The sequence below is a fragment of the Hemibagrus wyckioides genome, linkage group LG21 (assembly GCF_019097595.1).
Source record: "Hemibagrus wyckioides isolate EC202008001 linkage group LG21, SWU_Hwy_1.0, whole genome shotgun sequence".
NCBI lineage: Eukaryota > Metazoa > Chordata > Actinopteri > Siluriformes > Bagridae > Hemibagrus > Hemibagrus wyckioides.
This window is the reverse complement of record NC_080730.1, coordinates 2,139,460-2,160,944: the sequence shown is the minus strand read 5'-3', so window position 1 is coordinate 2,160,944 and position 21,485 is coordinate 2,139,460. Positions and strand designations below refer to the sequence as shown.

At 37.2% G+C, this 21,485-nt stretch overlaps 3 protein-coding genes across 5 annotated transcripts in view; 1 reads left to right on the top strand and 2 right to left on the bottom strand.

Annotated features, from left to right (window-relative positions):
• Positions 1-718, bottom strand: part of LOC131342381 (mucin-17-like) — a 30,740-nt gene extending 30,022 nt beyond the window's left edge. The window contains exon 1 of the mRNA XM_058373153.1: positions 479-718. Coding sequence (XP_058229136.1) covers positions 479-647 — 169 coding nt within the window. The 5' untranslated portion in view covers positions 648-718. The remainder of the gene's footprint in view (positions 1-478) is intronic.
• Positions 719-2,297: 1,579 nt separating this feature from the next.
• mrps16 (mitochondrial ribosomal protein S16) lies at positions 2,298-4,550 on the bottom strand. The gene is made up of 4 exons (XM_058372995.1): positions 4,415-4,550; positions 4,169-4,196; positions 2,709-2,969; positions 2,298-2,626 (listed from the first exon to the last, which is right to left on the bottom strand). The coding sequence occupies exons 2-4, from the start codon at positions 4,179-4,181 to the stop codon at positions 2,496-2,498; spliced, it is 405 nt and encodes a 134-aa protein (XP_058228978.1). The 5' UTR covers positions 4,182-4,196; positions 4,415-4,550; the 3' UTR covers positions 2,298-2,495.
• Positions 4,551-9,947: 5,397 nt separating this feature from the next.
• Positions 9,948-21,485, top strand: part of pax7a (paired box 7a) — a 59,821-nt gene continuing 48,283 nt past the window's right edge. Inside the window, exons 1-4 of one of the 3 annotated variants that reach the window (XM_058374261.1) lie at positions 9,948-10,109; positions 15,813-16,048; positions 16,967-17,111; positions 17,544-17,672. In XM_058374261.1, coding sequence (XP_058230244.1) covers positions 15,911-16,048; positions 16,967-17,111; positions 17,544-17,672 — 412 coding nt within the window. In that variant the 5' untranslated portion in view covers positions 9,948-10,109; positions 15,813-15,910. Of the gene's footprint in view, positions 10,110-14,213; positions 14,732-15,812; positions 16,049-16,966; positions 17,112-17,543; positions 17,673-21,485 lie in introns of those variants that run through there. The other 2 variants (XM_058374260.1, XM_058374259.1) reach the window with 2 other exon arrangements.

Genomic DNA, 21,485 nt, shown 5'->3' with positions numbered 1-21,485 from the left:
CAGGCCAGCCTTCGCTCCCCACATGCATCAATGGGCCTCGGCCGCCCATGACCCTGTCGCCGGTTCACCACTGTTCCTTCCTTGGACCACTTTTGATAGATACGGACCACTGCAGACCAGGAACACCCCACAAGAGCTGCAGTTTTGGAGATGCTCTGATCCAGTGGTCTAGCCATCACAATTTGGCCCTTCGTCAAACTCAAAGCTCAAATCCTTACGCTTGTCCATTTTTCCTGCTTCTAACTTCAACTTTGAGGACAAAATGTTGCCTTGCTGCCTAATATATCCCACCCACTAACAGGTGCCATGATGAGGAGATCATCAGTCTTATTCACTTCACCTCTTACTGGTCATAATGTTATGCCTGATAAGTGCCTTGTATGTTGATGTTCATACACTTCACTACTGATAATATTTAACAAATAACTAATACACCAGAAATAAATTAAATTAAATACTAAAATTGGGTTAAACTTACCAGTCTGTGTTGCTGCCGGAGTCAGAAGTATTACAGTCAACAGGATTGCAGGATAAAGTCTGGGTTTATTTCCTACAAAACCTTCCATTCTCATTAAACTGGCTTGTTTTGTGCTGATAAAATCGACAGTCGTCTCATTTAAGCGTCTTTTTTTCCCCTCTGCATTCATAACATCGGCTTCAGGGAGGAATTTTCATATCTTTCCCGTCCACCAGATAATGAGCTGATGAGGAGCATATGTTCCGTATGTCATCGAGTAGTTGAGAAAGGTAAGAGTCACACCTTGTGTAAACCACTGTAATGTGAACGAGAGTAGAGCGATCACACCCCCCCCATTAAACATAACTAAATCGGAGAGTTAATAAATAAACTGCTATAAGACTCCAGCCCAGTTTTTTAATATGCTTTAAAGGAAATCATAGAATGGTCCAGGTTAAAGGAATCTCAGACAAACCGAAACCCGAGGCTGATTTAGATCAGGAGAGGTGTATCTCGGAAATAATGCTGCAACAACAGTTTATTTGTCTGATGCTTTTCCTTAACTCTTTTCCCCAGAGGACAAAAATGTAATTTCCCCAGTTTTTATCGTGTCCATGTTCATGATCGAGCGTCTTTGTCTTGTTCCGTTCCACAGTGGTGGTTTATATGAAAGTAGACATTCAGGATTTTAAGAATTTTTTAGTGTTTCTGAAGTATTTCTGATTGTTTTTAGCGTGAATAATCACCCCTAGTATGTGAATATTCACAGAAAAGTTCCAAATAAACAGACAAATGTTTGTATCTTCAAAGTACTGGCTGATATCAAACCCATTTCTGCTCTCTGAGATGTTCTCCAAGTGCTTGTTCATCTAAAAAGCAGCTCAAATTGCATCTTCAACCAGGAAAGTTCTAAGCAAGGTTCTCCAACAGAGCGGAAAACACACGTCTAAAACACACTGAAAGCCAACAGACTCGTTTCAGGTCAGACTCACAGCCTGGATATCATTCGGTTCTTTATACTGATTGAAAACGTCTCAGAAGTCCATTTCCGTTCCAGTGGATGCCGGAGTACTGGGAAAAATGGGTTAAATAAAGGAAAAACAGTTAAATATAGGTTCTTAACACACCTGAAAAAGTTAGCAGTTAATTGTCTAAATCTTAAACTCTTAAGCACACTTGAGGTTGCAGTCCTTAAAGATTATCTTGGCTCTTCTGACCTTCACAACAAGAGACTCTTAAAGTTATAAGTGAGGAACTGAAGAAACACAGGACCACAGGATTGGTCTAAGGAAACATTAGAGCCAATAGATTGGAATCTCGGGGGCACTGCATCACAGATCATTTACATAGAATTGAGGAAATCTCAGATCACTCACAATAAATCGCATCCTACCCCGCTGGAGGGTGAAACCTTCGTCAACAGGGACACGATTTCCAACCGAGGCGGAGAAGTCCGTTTATTACACCTGATCTGTCTCTGTTCTATAAACAGATACTTTCTCAGAGCTCATAAATGATTGTTAGGCAAACGTTTTTTTTTATTGCCTCGTAGCCATAACACCCACACCTCTGTTTGCTGTTTCAATTTAATCTGAATATGGATCTTGCCTAGAATAAAGAAAATATTTCCTGGTAATTGTTCTCTTATTTCTATTAAGCATCAGGTCAGATGCAGGAATCATATCATGAAACCTTTTTTTAAATAGGAGAGACATGAGGCTCGTGCGCTGGGATACTGGTGTGATTTATTTAAAATTTTATTTTATTTTAATGTAAAAATATGGCATAAAACTCCATGAGATATGTGGCATTAAAGCTGCTTTGAAAAAGAAAGGAGAAATTTTCTTCGCATTAAATGACATTTATTGAACAATACACATCACAGTACAGTTTAACTGATTATATATATATAAAACAACCCAAGCATTAGACCATCAGGAGGAGTCACAATCTCTCATTAGATCACGTGAGTGGAAGCTTCTAAAAGGATGCTGGAAAAAAAGAAATTGTGTTATTTTTTATCCGTTTAGATTAAATGCTACTGTTCTGCCTGCTTCTCGTCTTCATCTTCATCCTGAGGCGTCGTTTCCTGTTTCAAAGCTGCTGCCGCTTTCCTCCGTTCTGCCTGTGTGATGGTCATGGGATGCAGCGGGAAAAATCCGGCCAGTCCTGAAATACATGCAACGCAAACAAACCTGTTAAAACGTCGTCATTTCAGAGCAGAACAGATTTCCTGAGCTGATGCACTGACCCAAGAGCTTGGCCACAGGTTTAGTGGGATGAGCTCCGCATCCCATCCAGTACTTGATCCTGTCGTAGTTAAAGCTGACGAGTTTCTCGTCGTAGACGTTGGGGAGCGGGTCGTACGATCCCAGCTGCTCGATGTATTTTCCGTCTCGCGCCCTTTTGTTGTAGGCGGCCACGATACGGTAAAACGGTCTGTTGGTGGCGCCGCCCAGAGCCAGGCGGATAACCACATGACCTCCGTGGTACTTCTTCAGTAATAATGATGCTGTGAGGGAACAGACACAATCCATGTTTTCATGATGGCAGTATAAATACAATAAAGGCAATAAATAAATCAATAAAAATACAGTATAAATACAATAAAGACAACATAAAATATAAATCCATAATGAGCATATTTCTGGGGAAAATAAGTTCAGGTTCAAGTTTTCAAAAGATAACTTTTTTAACAATTTTAATGTCTACATGCTTTGATTTAGTTAAACGTTAAATATTGTGATAGCGTCAAATTCTTCAGAAACATCAGAATCATTTCAGTATCGGGTCGAATTCATGAAGCATCAAATCCTGTGATGAAATGAGGCGAGGGTCAGGGTTCGGACTGATCCTTAAATTTAAAGTGTAATTTAAATACACACCTGATCAAGTCATTCAAATACAGTTATACTATATTGCCAAAAGTTTTGGGACACCCCTCCAAATGAGTTCAGGTGTTGTTTTTCAGGGGTTGGGCTCGGCCTCTTAGTTCCAGTGAAAGGAACTCTTAATGCTTCAGCTTCATACCAAGACATTTTGGACAATTTCATGCTCTTTGTGGGAACAGTTTGGGGATGACCCCTTCCTGTTCCAACATGACTGCACACCAGTGACCAAAGCAAGGTCCATAAAGACATGGATGAGTGAGTTTGGTGTGGAGGAACTTGACTGGCCTGCACAGAGTCCTGACCTCAACCCCATAGAACACCTTTGGGATGTATTAGAGCGGAGACTGTGAGCCAGACCTTCTCGTCCAACATCAGTGTCTGACCTCACAAATGTGCTTCTAGAGGAACGGCCAAAAATTCCCATAAACACACTCCTAAACCTTGTGGAAAGCCTTCCCAGAAGAGTTGAAGCTGTTATAGCTGTAAAGGGCGGGACAACTCCATATTACATTCATGTGCATGTGAAGGCAGACGTCTCAGTTTTGTCCTGGCTCACAGTCTCCACTCTAATCCATCCCAAAGGTGTTCTACGGGGTTGAGGTCAGGACTCTGCAGGCCAGTCATGTTCCTCCACACCAAACTCACTCATGACTTCAGTGATATGGAGGGGTGTCCCAAAATTTATATAGTGTATATTTAATCTAAAAGCCTGTGATCAGACTTCTGTAGTCTGATCAAACGTTAGAGAAACTCTGGTCATAATCTCGAAAGATAACACCTTTAAGTTCTTTATAATAGATGAGACATAATAAATACTTACACAGATGCACCATCGTTCTGTTTCAGTCCTAGAAAAAAATCAAGCGCAAAAAAACCCCAATTAATATCAAGATTTCTCACTGATTTCACAATCTGCAGGAGATATAACAATAAAGTTTTAACCGTAAAACGTGCGAATCCTCATAAAGAACATGAACAAATCCTGCGCACTGCTACATGCTAAATAGCCGCTTACTTGGATATTAACTTTCTTATCTCAAAATTTCGACAAACATATTTGACTCACTTCGTAACAAATCTTGGAAATGTATTTCTTGTAGGAGAAATTACGATTGGTTTCGTAAAACAGCAGAGCCGACATCAACAACATGACATTTGCAAGGGCGCCGCCATTTTTTATTTTTGCGTCATTAAACTTAACCGGAAGCGACATTTACACTTGCAGTTCTACGGATTGTCCACTTGATGGCGACAAAGTATTGTTTTTTTTTTATTTACTTGACGAGTCTTCTACAGTAAACGTGTCATTTAAAAAAATATTATATTTTTTTTTACAAGAAATAAAATACATGATTATCATTTCTGATTGATTTGAAATATAGTAATCACTTAAATAACGTTTTATTATTTTCCATGTTAAAAATTTGTCTTTCAAACTCATAATTTTTTAACATTTATTACACATTGATTTATTACATGAAATCAAAAAGTGAGAAATAATACAAAAGAAGGATTTTTGTAGGGAAACAGTGGCAGTAATAAAGACTGTGATTACACCACACTTTCAGAAAATTCTTAAATGCATCCTATGTGGCGAATGGGCCGAGGATGATCATCTCAGAGCGAGCTTTTATTCATTTATTCTATATTTTTAAGGGTTTTTAGGAAGCAGGATGATGTGTTTCAGTCTGTTAGTGATGCTCAGATGACCGGATGATGTGGCTGAAAAAAAAGGAGAAGCACCATTTTGACTGAATGCATATTGTCATTATTGTCATTATTGTTATTATTATTATTATTATTATTATTATTATTATTATTATTACTTTTTTCCTAATTACTGTTTAGATGATTGTGGAACATTTATTCACACCTCAGGGCACCAGGACACGGTTCAAAGACACCAGCAGACTTCCTCTGGACTGTGAGGAAATGAAATATAATGATTTCAAGAACTTTAAAATAATCCTGGAGGGTGTCTGTAATTCTGCCACATATTTTGTTGATAGAAGAAATCAAACACTCCATGGCAGGCTGCTTTAGGAAAATAACCAGCAACCAAGTGGAGTTACCACAAAGTCGATTATTTACTATAGATTTATTATAGAAATATTATGGAAATGACGAGCAAATTAATGCATAACTGATTTTGTAGCTGCATTTCTGTCAGAGCTGCTGGTGTAAAAAAAAAATCATCCTTAAAACTTTCTCACACAAACAGAGGATGTGACGCAAGATGATAAATTTATGAGGCATCTCCCCAAATAAATAAATACAAATAAATCATTTAGATTCATTTATATTAAATGCAAACATTGTAAAAAAAAATCCTTCAGATTAAATAAAAATTAAAAAGATTAAATAAAAAAAAATTGTAATAAAAGGTAAAATTGATGCTTTTCTATGAAGTGTAATAAAAAATTAAATTATTTTCCTATTTTTGACTTATTTTTGACATTAATTTATTGTTTCATATATCATTTGTTTTTATATGTAATTTTAATCTTTCTTCTAACTTTAAAAAATATGTTTTGTAATAATAATAATAATAATAATAATAATAATAATAATAATTATTATTATTATTATAGCAACAAAACAATAATAATTATTATTATTAATATAAATGTTATTATTTTCAGCACTGTTCTTTACTCTGATTGGTCAGAATTTTGGTGGTGATTTTTTATTTTTTCCATAACGGAAAAGGACATTTAATTTAATTTAATTAGAGGTTTCATTTATGGAAGGAGTCTCCAGTGTCAGCGCTTTGCAAATGACAGTTTATGGTTTGACCTTTTCTCATTAAGACGACAAGCTGGAAATGTTTATCGACGCTGCGAATGAATTCGTTTTGCAGACATTAAATACAAAAATAAAGTAGAGCATGTTCTTTAACAAATAAAAATGTTAGATAGGAATTTGATGAGCTTGCGGATGTTAACAGTAACTCTGCTTCATCACACCACTCCATCGCTGATTATTTTCCTCTAACGGAACCACACGCTGTGTTTTATTCCTTATTTCTACAAGTTTATTAAAGAAAAAGTAAAAAAGGTGGAGGTCATTTTGTTCTCGGCGTATACAGACGGATAGCCGTCGTCATTCTTCTATCGCTCCATCATCGTTCCACTCAGACTTTCACGTCTGAAATAATGTTCAAGAAGCAATTTCCTTCCACACCTAACCTCATGCGGTTTAAGTCGTTTGGCCTGAAGAGACGGAGATGGAATCTACAAGTGCGCCTGTGTTTATATGCATAGACGTGGCCTGGAGGTGCGCAGAAACAAATCACCAATCACCCTTATCCACTTTAAAAGGCTTTATGCACTTAAAAGGCCTTTTTGAGCCGGCCAGATTGGATGAGCGCTGGCTTTTAAGACGTACACTTTGAGCTCTACGGCCATCCAGACAGCTCCAGCAGACGATAGTCATACTTCATTAGAGGAAAGAGCCCTTGGCCCTGTGTGTGTGTGTGTGTGTGTGTGTGAGAGGAGGACACTTCACCCTGGTTCCCCAGGTCACACTCCTGAGAGCAGGACGAGATGGTGAGGTCAGACGACTCCTGTTTATCAGGAAGAGCCGAGTTCTAGAGTGAAGAGAGAAGAGCGAGCACTTTGTGTTAAAGTTGTGTCAGAGTGTAGTGGAGTTAACGACACCGCAGTGTCCTGCTGGCCGATGATGAGACGACAACATAAACATTCTGATCCTGATGATAAAGGTGAAGCGGCTCTTTCGCTGATGTCATTTACTGATAAAACTGTTTTTTTTATTTTAAGCTTCATTTTTATTTTTTTTTGGTGCAAAATTGCCTTTTAAACCCCTTGCAAGAACTTCAAAAGGGCTAATCAGGAACTCAGCAGGGACTTAATTCGGGTCAGTGGATCTCGATAGCGGTTTAATTCCCATGGCGTACCGGTCAGAACAGGAAGATTGTGTCGAGTGTAGTCTTACATCCTTACATTACATACTTATCACTTATCCAATACAACCACTTTAGGAGGCTAAGAACCTTTAATTAGCCAACGATCCTCTTAAAGAACCTTTATTGTGCTTTAAGATAGCTAAATGTTGAACACCAGACAGGTTTGAGGTGTGTGTGTGTGTGTTAAACGTCAGTGTGCTGTGGAGGACATACAGCCGGTCACTTCATCTGGCAGTTATTACACACTTTATACACCAGGCATTATACAGTTAATACACCACTTATTACACAGTTAATATACCAGTTATTATACTAGGTGTTATACAGTTAATAGACTTATTACACGTAATTAGTAATAACACGTGTAATAAGTACATGGCACTTATTACACCAATTATTACGCTAGTGAATACACCAGTTATTACAGTTAATACACCGGTTATTACAGCAATTATTATACAGTTATTACAGCAGTTATTACATGTTAATATGCCAATCATTAAACCACTTGTTACTACACTACTTATTACATCAGTTAGTACACCAGTTATTACACAGTTAATATACCAGTTATTATACTAGGTGTTATACAGTTAATAGACCACTTATTACACTAATTATTAAGTCAGCAAATACACCAGTTATTACAGTTAATACACCGGTTAATACACCACTTATTACACAGTTAATATACCAGTTATTATACTAGGTGTTCTACAGTTAATAGACTTATTACACGTAATTAATAATAACACGTGTAATAAGTACATGGCACTTATTACACCAATTATTACGCTAGTGAATGCACCAGTTATTACAGTTAATACACCGGTTATTACAGCAATTATTATACAGTTATTACAGCAGTTATTACATGTTAATATGCCAATCATTAAACCACTTGTTACTACACTACTTATTACATCAGTTAGTACACCAGTTATTACACAGTTAATATGGCAGTTATTATACTAGGTATTATACAGTTAATAGACCACTTATTACACTAATTATTAAGTCAGCAAATACACCAGTTATTACAGTTAATACACCAGTTAATACACCACTTATTACACAGTTAATATACCAGTTATTATACTAGGTATTATACAGTTAATAGACCACTTATTACACTAATTATTAAGTCAGCAAATACACCAGTTATTACAGTTAATACACCGGTTAATTCACCAGTTATTACACAGTTAGTACAACAGTTATTGAACCAGTCATTAAACCACTTGTTTTACATGTTACTACACCACTTATTACACAGTTAATACATGTTATTAGACCGTTAATATGCCTGTTATGAAACCACTTGTTACTTGTTACTACACCACTTATTCATCAGTTAGCTGACTAGTTATTAAACAGTTATTATACAGTACACCATTCAATGCACCAGTTTATTACACCTGTTATTACAGCCACTCTTGGATAACGGGTTCTTTAAAGGATTCTTGGAGTTTCTTTTTAGAAAGCTCAGAGTCAGTGTCTGTACAGATAAACCTTTATTATATTTTATTATATCTGTCATAATTTATTAGATTCTTTTTTTATTAATTCATTGTTATACATTGAACCTTGAAAAAAAAAACATTTTTCTTTAAAATATACATTTAGAAATTGATGAGGGAAAAAAACACTGTTGTGTTCTCCAGAGAACCTTTAAAGGAACAACACGAGAGCCTTCAGGAGGTTTCAGGAGATTTTTTGTTTAATTGGAAGTTCATGTTTAAAGGGTTCTTTGACGGTTCCTCTGGGTGTTTAATGGTAACTTTTTGTTCTTCAGAGCACAAAAGAACAAATGAAGAACATTTAAAGGTTTTAAACATTATAGTGATTGTTATTACATTATTACTAACAGGTTATAAACACTGATCATTTAAAAGCATTGTTATAAACAAAGTTATAAAAACGGCGTGAGTGACTTTGCAGAGCTTTAATTCAGACTGATTTCTGGTCTTATGTGTTCTGCTCCTGTGTATAGATTTAAATTCACTGTGTGTGTGTGTGTGTGTGTGTGTGTGTGTGTGTGTGTGTGTGTGTGTAAGATAATTGAAGTGCATGCTTGATCTAATGCATGACGGCGTTCATGATGATTAATATTACTCGAAGATACTCATGCGCATAACTGTTAGCGTTTTTAGTCAGTAGGTTAAAAGCCTGTGTTTTATGCGACAGAGATGCTGGGGATTATATTTCAAACCACAACAATAAAAAATTGTCAACAAAATATTCTTCACATTTTTGTGTTTAAAGCTTTTGGCCTGATGCTGTCACTCATTTTATTTATTTATTTATTTATTTATTTTTAAATGTATTTATTGCATGTCATTATTGTTATTTTCAATGAAGTGAAAAGAAGATCTTGAAATATTTAACTTGGAATATTGAACGCAAACTCCAGCCATTCCTGAACATCTTTTGTCCGTCCACTAGCCGAGCCAGACTTTGACTGATCTCCGCTTTCACTGCACTGTTTTATAAAGATGTGTATCTCTGACCCTCTCGCTGTCTCTAATGAAAGTGTGAAGCCTAACAAGCAGCAGCTCTTTCCTACTACATGACATCTTACACCCTCTCTCTCTCGCTCTCTCTCTCTCTCTCTCTCTCTCTCCGGCCTCCAGGATAAAATAATTCTGCCGAGGAAGCAATAACACATTGACATAATTCTCAGCAGATGTGAGCGTGCCTCGGCAAGTTAACAAGGTCCACGGGGAGGGCCAAGAGCGGCCGCCATGGCAGTGTGAGCTGTGAGGAGCGGGGAGATGAGATGAGATGAGATGAGATGGTTCATGGAGATTTGGGAACACCTCTGGAGTTCACTCAGGTATCTGATACATGTTGTTAAACTTTAAGTCTAACTTTAATTGTGAGTCTTCTGGACTTTTTCTTATCTGTCCTGTGTGTGTGAAACATTAGAGGAGGAGTGTGGTGCAGTGTAAGTCACTTCATGCTTGTCTACTATAAACTTTCTAATATTTAGTTTCGCTCTTAACTTTCTGTTTATAATTAAAATCTAAACATGTGCGAAGACCTTTTCTAACCTGCATGCAGTGTATCTTTAAAGCTTTTCCCTAAATTCAAACTGTACAACATTTCCACATTATATTATTAATGGTTGAAAGGGTAAAGATACTCGAGCAACAAGGAGAGGTTCAGTTCAATTCCCCCACAAACTCCATGTGCAGTGTTTATGAGAACAGCGTGGCTCATCATTTACTCTCTAATCCCTCTGGAGAAACACTTAAAGGTTCCTGAGAAAAAATTCCAACAAATAACCCTAAAAGAAATCTATTAAAATAAATATTTGATGTATTAAGAAAAACACAATGACCAGTAATTTGCTCTTAAAACATTCACATACAAAAAAAAAATTAGTTTTTTAAGAACCAATGATCCCCTTTCTTTCATTTAATGTGTGAATTTTCTGTAGGAGCAGGAATATATTATTTTTAATATTTTATTATAACATTATTCATATCTTTGAGTGTTCAGGTGTATTAGTCAGTGGTGTTAAGCAGTGGACTTGCCTTGGCCCTCGGAATAACACATCTAGTCCCCTTTAATGCTGACTCTTCTCTGACTTAGGCTATGTTTCCTAAATAATGTTATTTTATATAGCGTTTAAATAAGGTTTAGAGTTTTCTCAAATGTATTTTTTTTATTTTATTGTAATAAAATTAAATAAATAAATAAGTAAATAAACAAACAAACAAATAAATAAATAAATGCTGTTGTTATTATAATATTGGCAGTTGATATATAATTGTGGTGTTTTTATATATTTTTTATACTTAATTCTAAATCATTTATATATAAAACAACACAAGAATACAATTACAATAATGCAATAAAATTTCTATAAAATAGAAAAAATATGTTATTGTTTTTTATTTTTTTTTTATTGTTTTATTTTATTTTATTTATTTATTTATTTCAATCATTTTAAGTTTGGGCTATCCTTTAAGATATACCCTATATTTATTTTTGCGAGAGAGAGAGAGAGAGAGAGAGAGAGAGAGTCGTTTTATAAGTGTAAAAAAATTAAACAAAAGTTTTATAACCCTATGAAAAAATCTCCGCATCAGTGGGTTTATCTCCTTTTTTCCTTTAAGAGAGAGAGAGAGAGAGAGAGAGAGAGAGACTCTTCCCCACCGCGTCTTCCCCATCTGCATGTGAAATCGCCATTTCACCCCCCTGCACACTCCCTAATTGTTGTAAAAATTATTTGTGAAATTGCTTTGCACCATGAGTGTTCTCCACAGCTATAGTGTCATGCGCGCTCCCGCAGAGTGGACACGCGCAGCCGGGCCTTTCTGCCCATGCGCTGACTTCAGACCTCACACTTTTATATCTTTCAGTTTTTAGTTTTTAATTAACTGCATTTGATTTCAGATTTTCCGTTTCCTTTTCTCTCTATGAGCTCTGATGTATAATTTAAATAGGAATGTAAGAAAACACACACACACACACACACACAGTCAGCAAAATGAAAGAATTAGTGTGTAGACAAATAACCGTGCACTAACACCTGAATTAAAACTCATTTAAATATTTACTAATGATGAGTTAAGGCATGCACTAATCAGGAACTAATGCAGAGCTAACCTTAACTACGACTCGAGACCTGTTGTATGAATTCATGCGTGAATAACGACCGCCTTATAAACATGTTAGTAGATGATTGTTAGTTAATGTATAAATTAGCACGTGAGTAAACTAAATCAGACATGCTCTGTAAGAAAGAACATGAATTAACCCGTGCATCGCGTTGAATTGTAGTTTATACAGCAATCTGTCATATGCGTAAGGATGCGTACACAAACATCACTGGACTACTCTTACCATTTACACTGAGTCTCCTTATCCAGGGTAGAAAGAGCATTAATAACAGCAACCAATTATTTCATCTCAACCCGTTTTGCGTCACTCTCTCCAGGACTAGTTGGTGCTCTGGGTGAAATTTACCCAGTAGGTACAGTAGAGGGTATTTTGTGTGTTTGGGTGTTTAAGTGAGTATTAGTTCAGGTACACGTCTACGTGCTGTTACTGTAAAATCCTTAATGTTGATCAACACCAAAAGGCGTGTACTTTCACGAAGCCAACATGAACTCAAGTACCTCATGTTATTACATTGAAATAAAGTATGCTCTATCTAAGATTCGAATAGAAAACGAATTCATCTTGTTTATAGAAAATAGCGTCTGCATAAATAATAAAAGTTACTGTGTAAATTTCACCCAGAGCACGAACTAATCCTGCAGTGGAAATGGACGCAAAACTGGTTGAGATGAAATGATTGGTGGTGGTGGTGGTGGTGGTTATTAATACACTTTATACCTTGGATAAGGAGACTCTGGAGTGTAAATTAGCTCAGTGCTATCTATCCAGTGATGTTTGTGTACGCAACTCTACGTATGTGACAGATTACTGTATATACAACACTACAATTCGACACAGAGCATGTCTGATTTAAGCATTTTCTATTAACGCTATTTTTCTATTAACAACATAAATTTATTTTCTATTTGCTATAGAATGCTTTATTTAATTGCAGTAACATGCACTTGGTGTGGCCATTATTCAGGACGCAGTTTATGTTAGCTTCGTTCCTTACCTCATCATTAGTTCATGTTTAAGTATGTATTTTATTTCAGGTGTTAGTGCGCGTGCTGTTATTGCAAACTCTGCAAATCAAAATCCTTAATGTGGATTAAACACCAGTAGTTTTGTAGAAATAAACCCCGATTTTTACCTTTCACTTGTTTTGTTTTTTGCTTGTGATCGGTAAGACTTGAATACTACATTTTCGCCTCTAACACAGATTTATTTTTGTACACGTGAACAGAAATGACACGACTTTCAGTTTTACATAAACAGCTCGGCGTCTTAAATAAAGCACTAATACAAACTGCATGGATCATCAGCCCAAATTCATAGGGACTGTTCACTTAACCGTGGGTCACGTTTTAAATCAGAATGAAATCAAATTATGTTAGAAGCCATTTTATGGAGGAAGATCCACGGTGTCAGCTCAGGACATGACGGGTGTCTGTTCATTACAAATGATTCTTAGTGCAGGATTTTTAATTTGATCTGATTCACGATGCTGCATGTTTACGGTGTGAGGGGAAAAGGGCAGACTTTTATTCTGAGGAAGTGTTGATACTGATATTTCTGTTAGGATTTTGTGCTGTGGTACACTGTAATGAGATAATAAAAAATAATAATACAAGAATATTAGAAATTGACAGGAAATAACTTAAAGCTTTAAAGATACACGACACATGAAGCTTTTCAGGTAGAAAGGTAGAGAATTTTTATCCATGAAGTTTCCACTACGTGTGTGTGTGTGTCTGTGTGTGTGTGTGTGTGTGTGTGTGTGTGATGGTGTTTTATTTTAATGTAGGAATTCTTCTAGACTTTAGACGTGATCATTTCATGTTCTATAGGATCATGTGTATATATAAAAATTCATACATTCTGTGATGTGGAGGGTTTGATCGATACTCCGGCTGTTCAATAAAAATCGTAATATATTTTTTCTCCCTTTACGTTAATTCTTTTATTTAGACAGTTACTCAGGCGACTGGAATTCATGGTAAATGACAGGATCTGAAAGAGAGCGAGAGAAATATAGCTTGCAATGGAGATGGTGTGTCTGTGTGTGTGTGTGTGTGTGTGTGTGTTCATATGATTAGAGCGAACGTTTAGCATACATCTCAAATCAGAGATGAACGAAAAGTCGGTTTGACATTTCCTGGGTGTTTGGCCCTATAATGGAGGAGGAGGAGGAGGAGGAGGAGGATGGATGTGTGTGAAGCGGACTCTATGTGCGTACGCGTCCTTTTCCTGTTTCCTCTCATTGGTAGCCAGCTCCGAGGCTTCACCTCCTCTTTTCAAACGGAATTAAAAGAAAGGCCAGAGAGCCTATCGGTGCGCTCCGGCTCGCTCCCCTCCCTCCCTCCCTCCCACCGCCATGCTCCAAAGTTGGGCCACTTCAGCTACTCCAGGGAGCTTAGCAAAACCAGCAGACCTCTCACTGAGTCGAGGCAAACATCTAAACATCATCCATCTCCATTCACTTTTTCCTCTTTGCATACTTTGGTGTAAAACACGCGGGGTGTTCTTCTTTCATCCAGCGCGCGCCTGAACGCACAAGTGTGTGTGTGTGTATGTGTGTGACTTTTTTGGTCTATTTTCTGAGCGCGTTATTTACTTCTCGGTTTCTGGAATCTGCTTTTTTCGTGCATGGCTTTTTAAAACACTGGACCTGTAGTAGCTGTAGTTTCTTCTGGCTAAAGCGAGACTGGACCTAACTCTAACATCACTAGGGACTGTTAAACATTTTTAGAGTAGCTGAAATGGCTACTTTACCAGGAACAGTTCCTCGAATGGTTCGGCCAGCACCGGGCCAGAACTACCCCCGCACTGGATTTCCCCTGGAAGGTACAACTTTTATGACTTTTTTTTTTTTTTTTAATAATGATGGCTTTAAAAATCTTTAAACTATTTACGCACACTGTATTTCTGGTAGAATTTAAAAATGGAAAGCTCTGGGAAAGGAGAATGCAAAGAGACTTCAAACGTGATCATTTTGAGCAACAGTGCATCAAATATTCTAGCAAGTTGAGTTAGCATCCCTGAGGCTGTGCATCAACATTTCAGATAAAAGTTTACTGATTCCGAGGAAACTGTTTGCGCCAAATTACTCCAGACAAGTACAATGATATATGAGTTTTATGAGATTTAGTAAAACACTTAAATAAACCCTATAACATGTAACTTAATAATAGGATTTCTAAAATGATAACATTTTCGGTAAATAAATTCATATACACTTAAAGATCAACATGCAACAGACCGAGCATTGCGCCAAAATATTTTTGAAGCTCATATAATTACAGAAAAGTGGTCTAATTTTATTACATTAAAGATCTAGCAGTTTGCACTCAAGGGTTGCTGCAAATTTCCAAAAACACACGCACGCATAAAGAGTTAGGAGGTGCACGCGGAGCTGCAGCACTGAACGGGAAAGTGATGAGACGGAGCTCGTGCTTAAGTGCCGTTTGATGAAAAATGTTCCAACTCACGATCCTCGCGTCTGCACTCGAGCTTCGGGATTTAGTGAAGTAGTCTGCAAGTAAAAACACACAGCTAAGAGACGGCTCAAAGGATCACGCCAATATTTGTACTGCATGACTAGGAATAATCAAGGTGTAAAGTGCACGCGCCTTTTAGTGCCTCTTGAATGCGAAATGCGCTGCTTAAGTGTCCTACTGCCTGAAAAGATGCATGTTACAGGACAAATACATGGAGTGTGTCTGGCATGTGTCTGGTTCGGGAAGGAGGGGAGGGAGGGATATAACGGAAATGGCTTTAATAATTGTCGTATATTTTTAACGCAACATTCATGCGCAATTCCAAGCCATAGCCAAAGGGTCGTGCACCAAAAAAACTGCTGACTTTATGTGTAACTTCCTTGCTAACTTTGTGCGACGTGTCTGATTTGTGTTTTGTCACGGAGCAGTGTCCACCCCGCTGGGCCAGGGTCGAGTCAACCAGCTCGGCGGCGTGTTCATCAACGGGAGGCCTTTACCGAACCACATCCGACACAAGATCGTGGAGATGGCGCACCACGGCATCCGGCCCTGCGTCATCTCTCGACAGCTGCGGGTTTCCCACGGCTGCGTCTCCAAAATCCTCTGCCGATACCAGGAGACGGGTTCGATCCGGCCCGGAGCCATAGGGGGGAGTAAACCCAGGGTAAATCATAACATAACATTAAAATAGTTTAAATCCTTACATGGCATCATCAAGGGGAAAAAAAACTCAATAAACTTTTATTTTCTGCAAAGTATTACCGACACGTGGTGTCTATACGACCTAAAGCAAGCTCGCGCACATTTCCCGCTGGCGTGGTGCCGTCAAGGTTAAATCTTTATTATGCGTTTTCAGTACCTTTAAAATCTTTTGGGGGCACAACTGCAGCATGCATATCAATTTTTCCAAAAAACCATACGTATTAAATTAACAAAATGTCTACCTTATATTATGTTTAAAGATATAAATTTAGAAATACGACAGCGACAAGCGTAGTTTCCTTTTTTCCTAATCATTTTCATATATGGAGGAAGATATGTGTATGAATATAAATATAATTTGTATATATATTTTTTTCTACAAGAAACGTGTTGTTTTACGCACTTGAGTGTTGCCTTCACTCAGAAACAGGTCTGATTTTCCATGAGCCATGTTTTTGCACCTTTAGTGTGGGAAGGTGCTTGCGTGTGTACCTTTAATTAGCTTCAAGACTTTAAAGGTACATTAGAGGTGATGAAGTTCCGTCTTAAATTGTTTCGAACGTATAAAGAGAGCGACTCAGGGTACAGAAGAGAAGCGATGGGGAAAAGGTACAAGCAGGTAGTTTATTATTTCTGAGGGTGTTGCGTGAAAAGGGGAAAGTCGGGAAGGTTGTTTAGATTTTGAGTAAGAAAATAACAAATGAATGTGTGTGTAAACGGGTGAGGAGATTATATAAAATACAATATAAAAACAGTGAGATTCTTTAGATCTATCGATAACATTTTTTTTGTTTTATTTATGGCGCATTACTGAACTATGGAATTAAAATCTTTTCATTTTCCTTTTTTTTTGGTGGAAAATCGCCGCTGGACACTACAGCAGGTGGCAACGCCCGACGTGGAGAAAAGGATTGAGGAATACAAGCGCGAGAACCCGGGCATGTTCAGCTGGGAGATCCGGGACAAGCTGTTGAAGGACGGAGTGTGTGACAGAAGCACGGTTCCTTCAGGTGAGGCCTCATCTGGTAAGCACACTTTTCTTCCTACTGACACCTATAATGCTCACACACACACACACACACACACACACAGCTGGACGCGTACGAAATAATATATATATATATATCGGGTAAGATTTCATTCACAATCATATGCATGAATATTCTATGGAAATTTATTTATCTACACACGAGCATCAGCTCGAATTTTTATATTTTATTGTTTCAAGCAAAACCTGGACATTTCCTTCACACGCGAATATTCACACAACGTTTTTGGGTTTTTTTTTTTATGTTTAATTACTCACGTTTTCACGTGTCGCATGGTTTCATTTCTCACACCTAGGCCTAACGTTCACACGTGTTAAATGCTTGTGTGATTTTTTTTATTTGTGTGAATTTCTTTATATCTATTTGTGTGTTTTCTTTTTCTTTTCTTTTCTTTTTTTTAAATCACAGTGAGCTCCATTAGCCGGGTTTTGAGAGCACGTTTCGGAAAGAAGGATGATGATGATGATTGCGATAAGAAGGATGAAGACGGAGAGAAGAAAACGAAGCACAGCATCGACGGCATTTTGGGAGACAGAGGTGAGTGTTTTAATAAGTACTTATTGTGTTTATTAATCGTTAATGATGTTTGTCGGGTGAATGCACGCGCTCTGGTCAACGGGCATGGCATTGCTCCTCTCGCTCTCGCGCTGCTTCTTTGTGGAGAGTTCTGGTGATGGAGATGGTGATGAAGATGATGATGATGATGATGATGGTATAGAGGTATGAGCGCTCTGTTGGAGCTCCTCTTCGGCACACAGGAAACGGCTGTGATTAGCCATGCTGTTAGCCACTCAGTCTTTCACTCAATTATTTATGAAGCCCTGACGTAAGGTATTTAGCGCCGTCAGGTCATTTGTGCAGCTCATCACTCGCTCATTTTAACCAGCGGCCTCGACAGCTGACAGCTGACCAACAATCTGTCAGTAAAGCCGTCATTTTAAATCACCAGTGTGTCTGTCGTGTTAAATACACCGTGTAATTAAGCAATAATAATAATAATAATAATAATAATAATAATAATAACATATAGCGTGCACAATATTTTGTTCTACTTTATAGACATTTTATTGCATTATTGCAATAGTATTCTTGTGTTGTTTTATATTTAAATGATCTATAATAAAATATAAAAAAAAATTCAAAAATATATAAAAATACAACAGTTATATAACAACTGCCAAAATTATAACAACAGCATTTATTTATTTATTTTATTGCAATAGTTAAAATAAAAAATGAAACATTTTAATATAGATATAAATATTAATATAAAAATTAAATAACAAATAATCATAATAAATAACAAATATTTATTGCATTATTATCATTATATACAATAACATTATAGCATTTTATTATTGTGATGTCTTTAATAGTCATAAACTGATCATAATGAGTAATAACTGAAAGTGTAATATTAGTAGTAGTAGTAGTAGTGGGAGGAGGAGGTATAATAATAATAATAATAATAATAATAATAATAATAATAATAATAATAATAGCTCAAACCCAAGGATTCTTACAATTTTAAATACTGAAACAAATTTATATTTGTTTTTATATTCAAGACTTTTACAATACTGTTAAACCTCCACAATATAATACTGTTAATATAATACTTTAGTGGTAATATTTCCTCTTCAGCTCGACTCTGTAGTCGTTGTCTTGCTTTAACCACGAAACTGAGCAGTGGAATTTTCTTGTAAAAAATAATAGCTCTCACATGTGCATGTGGTTGTTCAGTGTCCATGGTTGTACTCTAACACAGGAAAATCTCTGTGTAGACTTCAGGCTTTAGAAATGCGTGAAATGTGAATGAGGAATGGTGGGCGCGCGCGCGCTCTCTGGACAATACTGGAGTTCTATTTTTTTCTTCATTTTTTTAATGACAATGCAGCATGAATATAGAGTGAATTTCACTTTCTTTTTGCTCTTTTTACCTTTGTTTTTGTCCTTGTAGCACATCGTAGTGCACTTGCTTAAAACCTATTGATGAACAATAATCAGTGTTGTTCTTTCGGCGGTGTGTGCCTATTTATTTGAAATATGAATCAGTCATGTATTATTATTATTATTATTATTATTATTATTATTATTATTATTATTACAGTTAGTATGTAGATAATATGACAGCAGCATTAGTGACTGTTTTGCAGTTTTTACACGGCAGATAATTATATCGGAATTAAACGGGATGCTGTTTTGACCGCACGTAAACCAAGTTTGCACAATGAACAATTCTTTAAAATCGGGTTATATTTTAAAACGTGTTATTTTGATTGATATGAAGTAGTTGCATGTCTGTTTTAGAGCTTTGTGCGTGTGTGTGTGTGTGTGTGTGTGTTTAATGATTCTCTCTAATCTGCCTTAAGAGCATCGTGTCGCGCTTTTCAGTTCGAGAAAGTTAGCACTTAGAAAAACGTTAATGCTTATTAGTGCGTGCGTGTGTGTGTGCGAGTGTGTGTGTGTGTATGAGAGAGAGAGAGAGAGAGAGAGAGAAAGAGAGAGAGAGTTGTAACAGCCGCCGGGTTTAGTCGCTAGTCCTATACGAGGCGCATTTTATCCTCCATCACATTGCACTCGCTCAGGTTTCGAGCACAAACCCAGTGTTCAAGATTAAACTCAACTCTTTATTTATTTTCACTTTCATCTCTAAAACGGCTCACCGCGGATTTACGCCTGGAGCGTAAATTCATGAGATTTTAGTGTATTTTGTGTACGCGGTATTTATTTATTTATTTATTTATTTATTTATTTATTTATTCAAAAATAATGTATTTGTAAACACTTCATATTTTCAGGCCGATATTTCCAAGTGGTCAGAGGCTCTTAATGCTCTGTAACCTCGTGACAACCTAATCACGTGAATAAGCGCGCGTGCGTTCAACTCTAATATTATCCTATAAACTGCACTCCAGTGACGCGTTAAAACTCCAGTACAATACCAGTGCTGAATTAACTCAGTGGTTGTGTTTAAACAGCCTGCATCCTTTTAAGGATTTTTTTTTCAATAAGACAAAGCGCCTAATTTAAACTCCTGATATCAGCTTCACCTGACATCCTCGTTATGCGAACACAACACACATCTAGAGCGTTTGGCCTCAACCTGGCAAGCTTAATTACCCTCTAATGGGTTCTGACTCGGCGCGCGCAGCTCGCTCTCTCTCTCTTTCTCTGTGACAGCTCACCTGGTCCTCCTTTTGTCTGTCAGACGCGAGAAAAGGAATAATAAAAATAATGCAAATAATAATAAGTAAATAAATGCGACGTGTCCGGTTATCGGGAACCATCTGCACCAGTCGCACCAGTACAAGGACGCGTCAGAGAGATAGAGAGGCCATGGACACTTCAGCAAACCGGAGGATTACCTGAGGTCCTCAATCTAATCAAACAGAGGCCAGGCGGGATTTAGCGGCGCGCTGAGGGGATAATAACGCGCGGCCGGAGCACAGATAGTCCTGCTGGGGCTGTCGGGCAGCAGGCTCGCTTTCACTGTGCATATTCAATTAAAGATAGATCCCTGGCACCCGAGGATATTCCGGACACAAAAAGAAAAAGGAGACAAAAGAATGTTTGAATAATCAGATATCACTGTCACGGAGCGCCAGGAGAAAATCACCCGGGTCGCGTTTTAAGCATAATAAAGGACAGTCACATCACGTCAGTGTTGGCCGTGTTGAATTAACCCGTGCTGAGGAGAATCAACTCTCCCAGGGTAGAATTAACCCGTGCTATGTAGAATTTACTCTCACTGGGTAGAATTAACACCTTAAATATATAAACTTTGCATGAAATATTAGTGGCCTACTGAGATTCGTATGATGATGAACATTTAAAAACATCGCGATGTAGTATTAACACTTAAAAATGGCAAAACTGTAAAATGAGCACGTGCAGAGTATAAGTAACTCTCCCGAGTTTTAATTAATATATCTGATGTAACATATGGTTTATTCTTGTTTAATGTTGACATTCATATTCTGAATTGACACATAAAATGGGCACGTTTCCATGTTGCTGTCGAGAAATACAGCTTTTTTTTTTACCTGTGCACGTGCACGTGGTTTACCTGTAAAACTTTATATAAAAGGTAGCCTTGCAATTATGTAGTTAAATTTTTTTTAAATTGTATGACAAATGCACATGATTTACCTTTTCTTCCGAAAGTGTGCAATTAGCACTCACACGCACTTGACTAAGAGCCTAACATGTCTATTTTTTTATTATTATTTTTTATATAATATACAAAATTCAAACCTATCTCTGCATGCGCGCGCGCGTCACTGATAAGTCCGGTTCCTCTCCGGAGGTAAAAATGAATAAAAGTATACTCAGAAAGAGAAGGGCAGG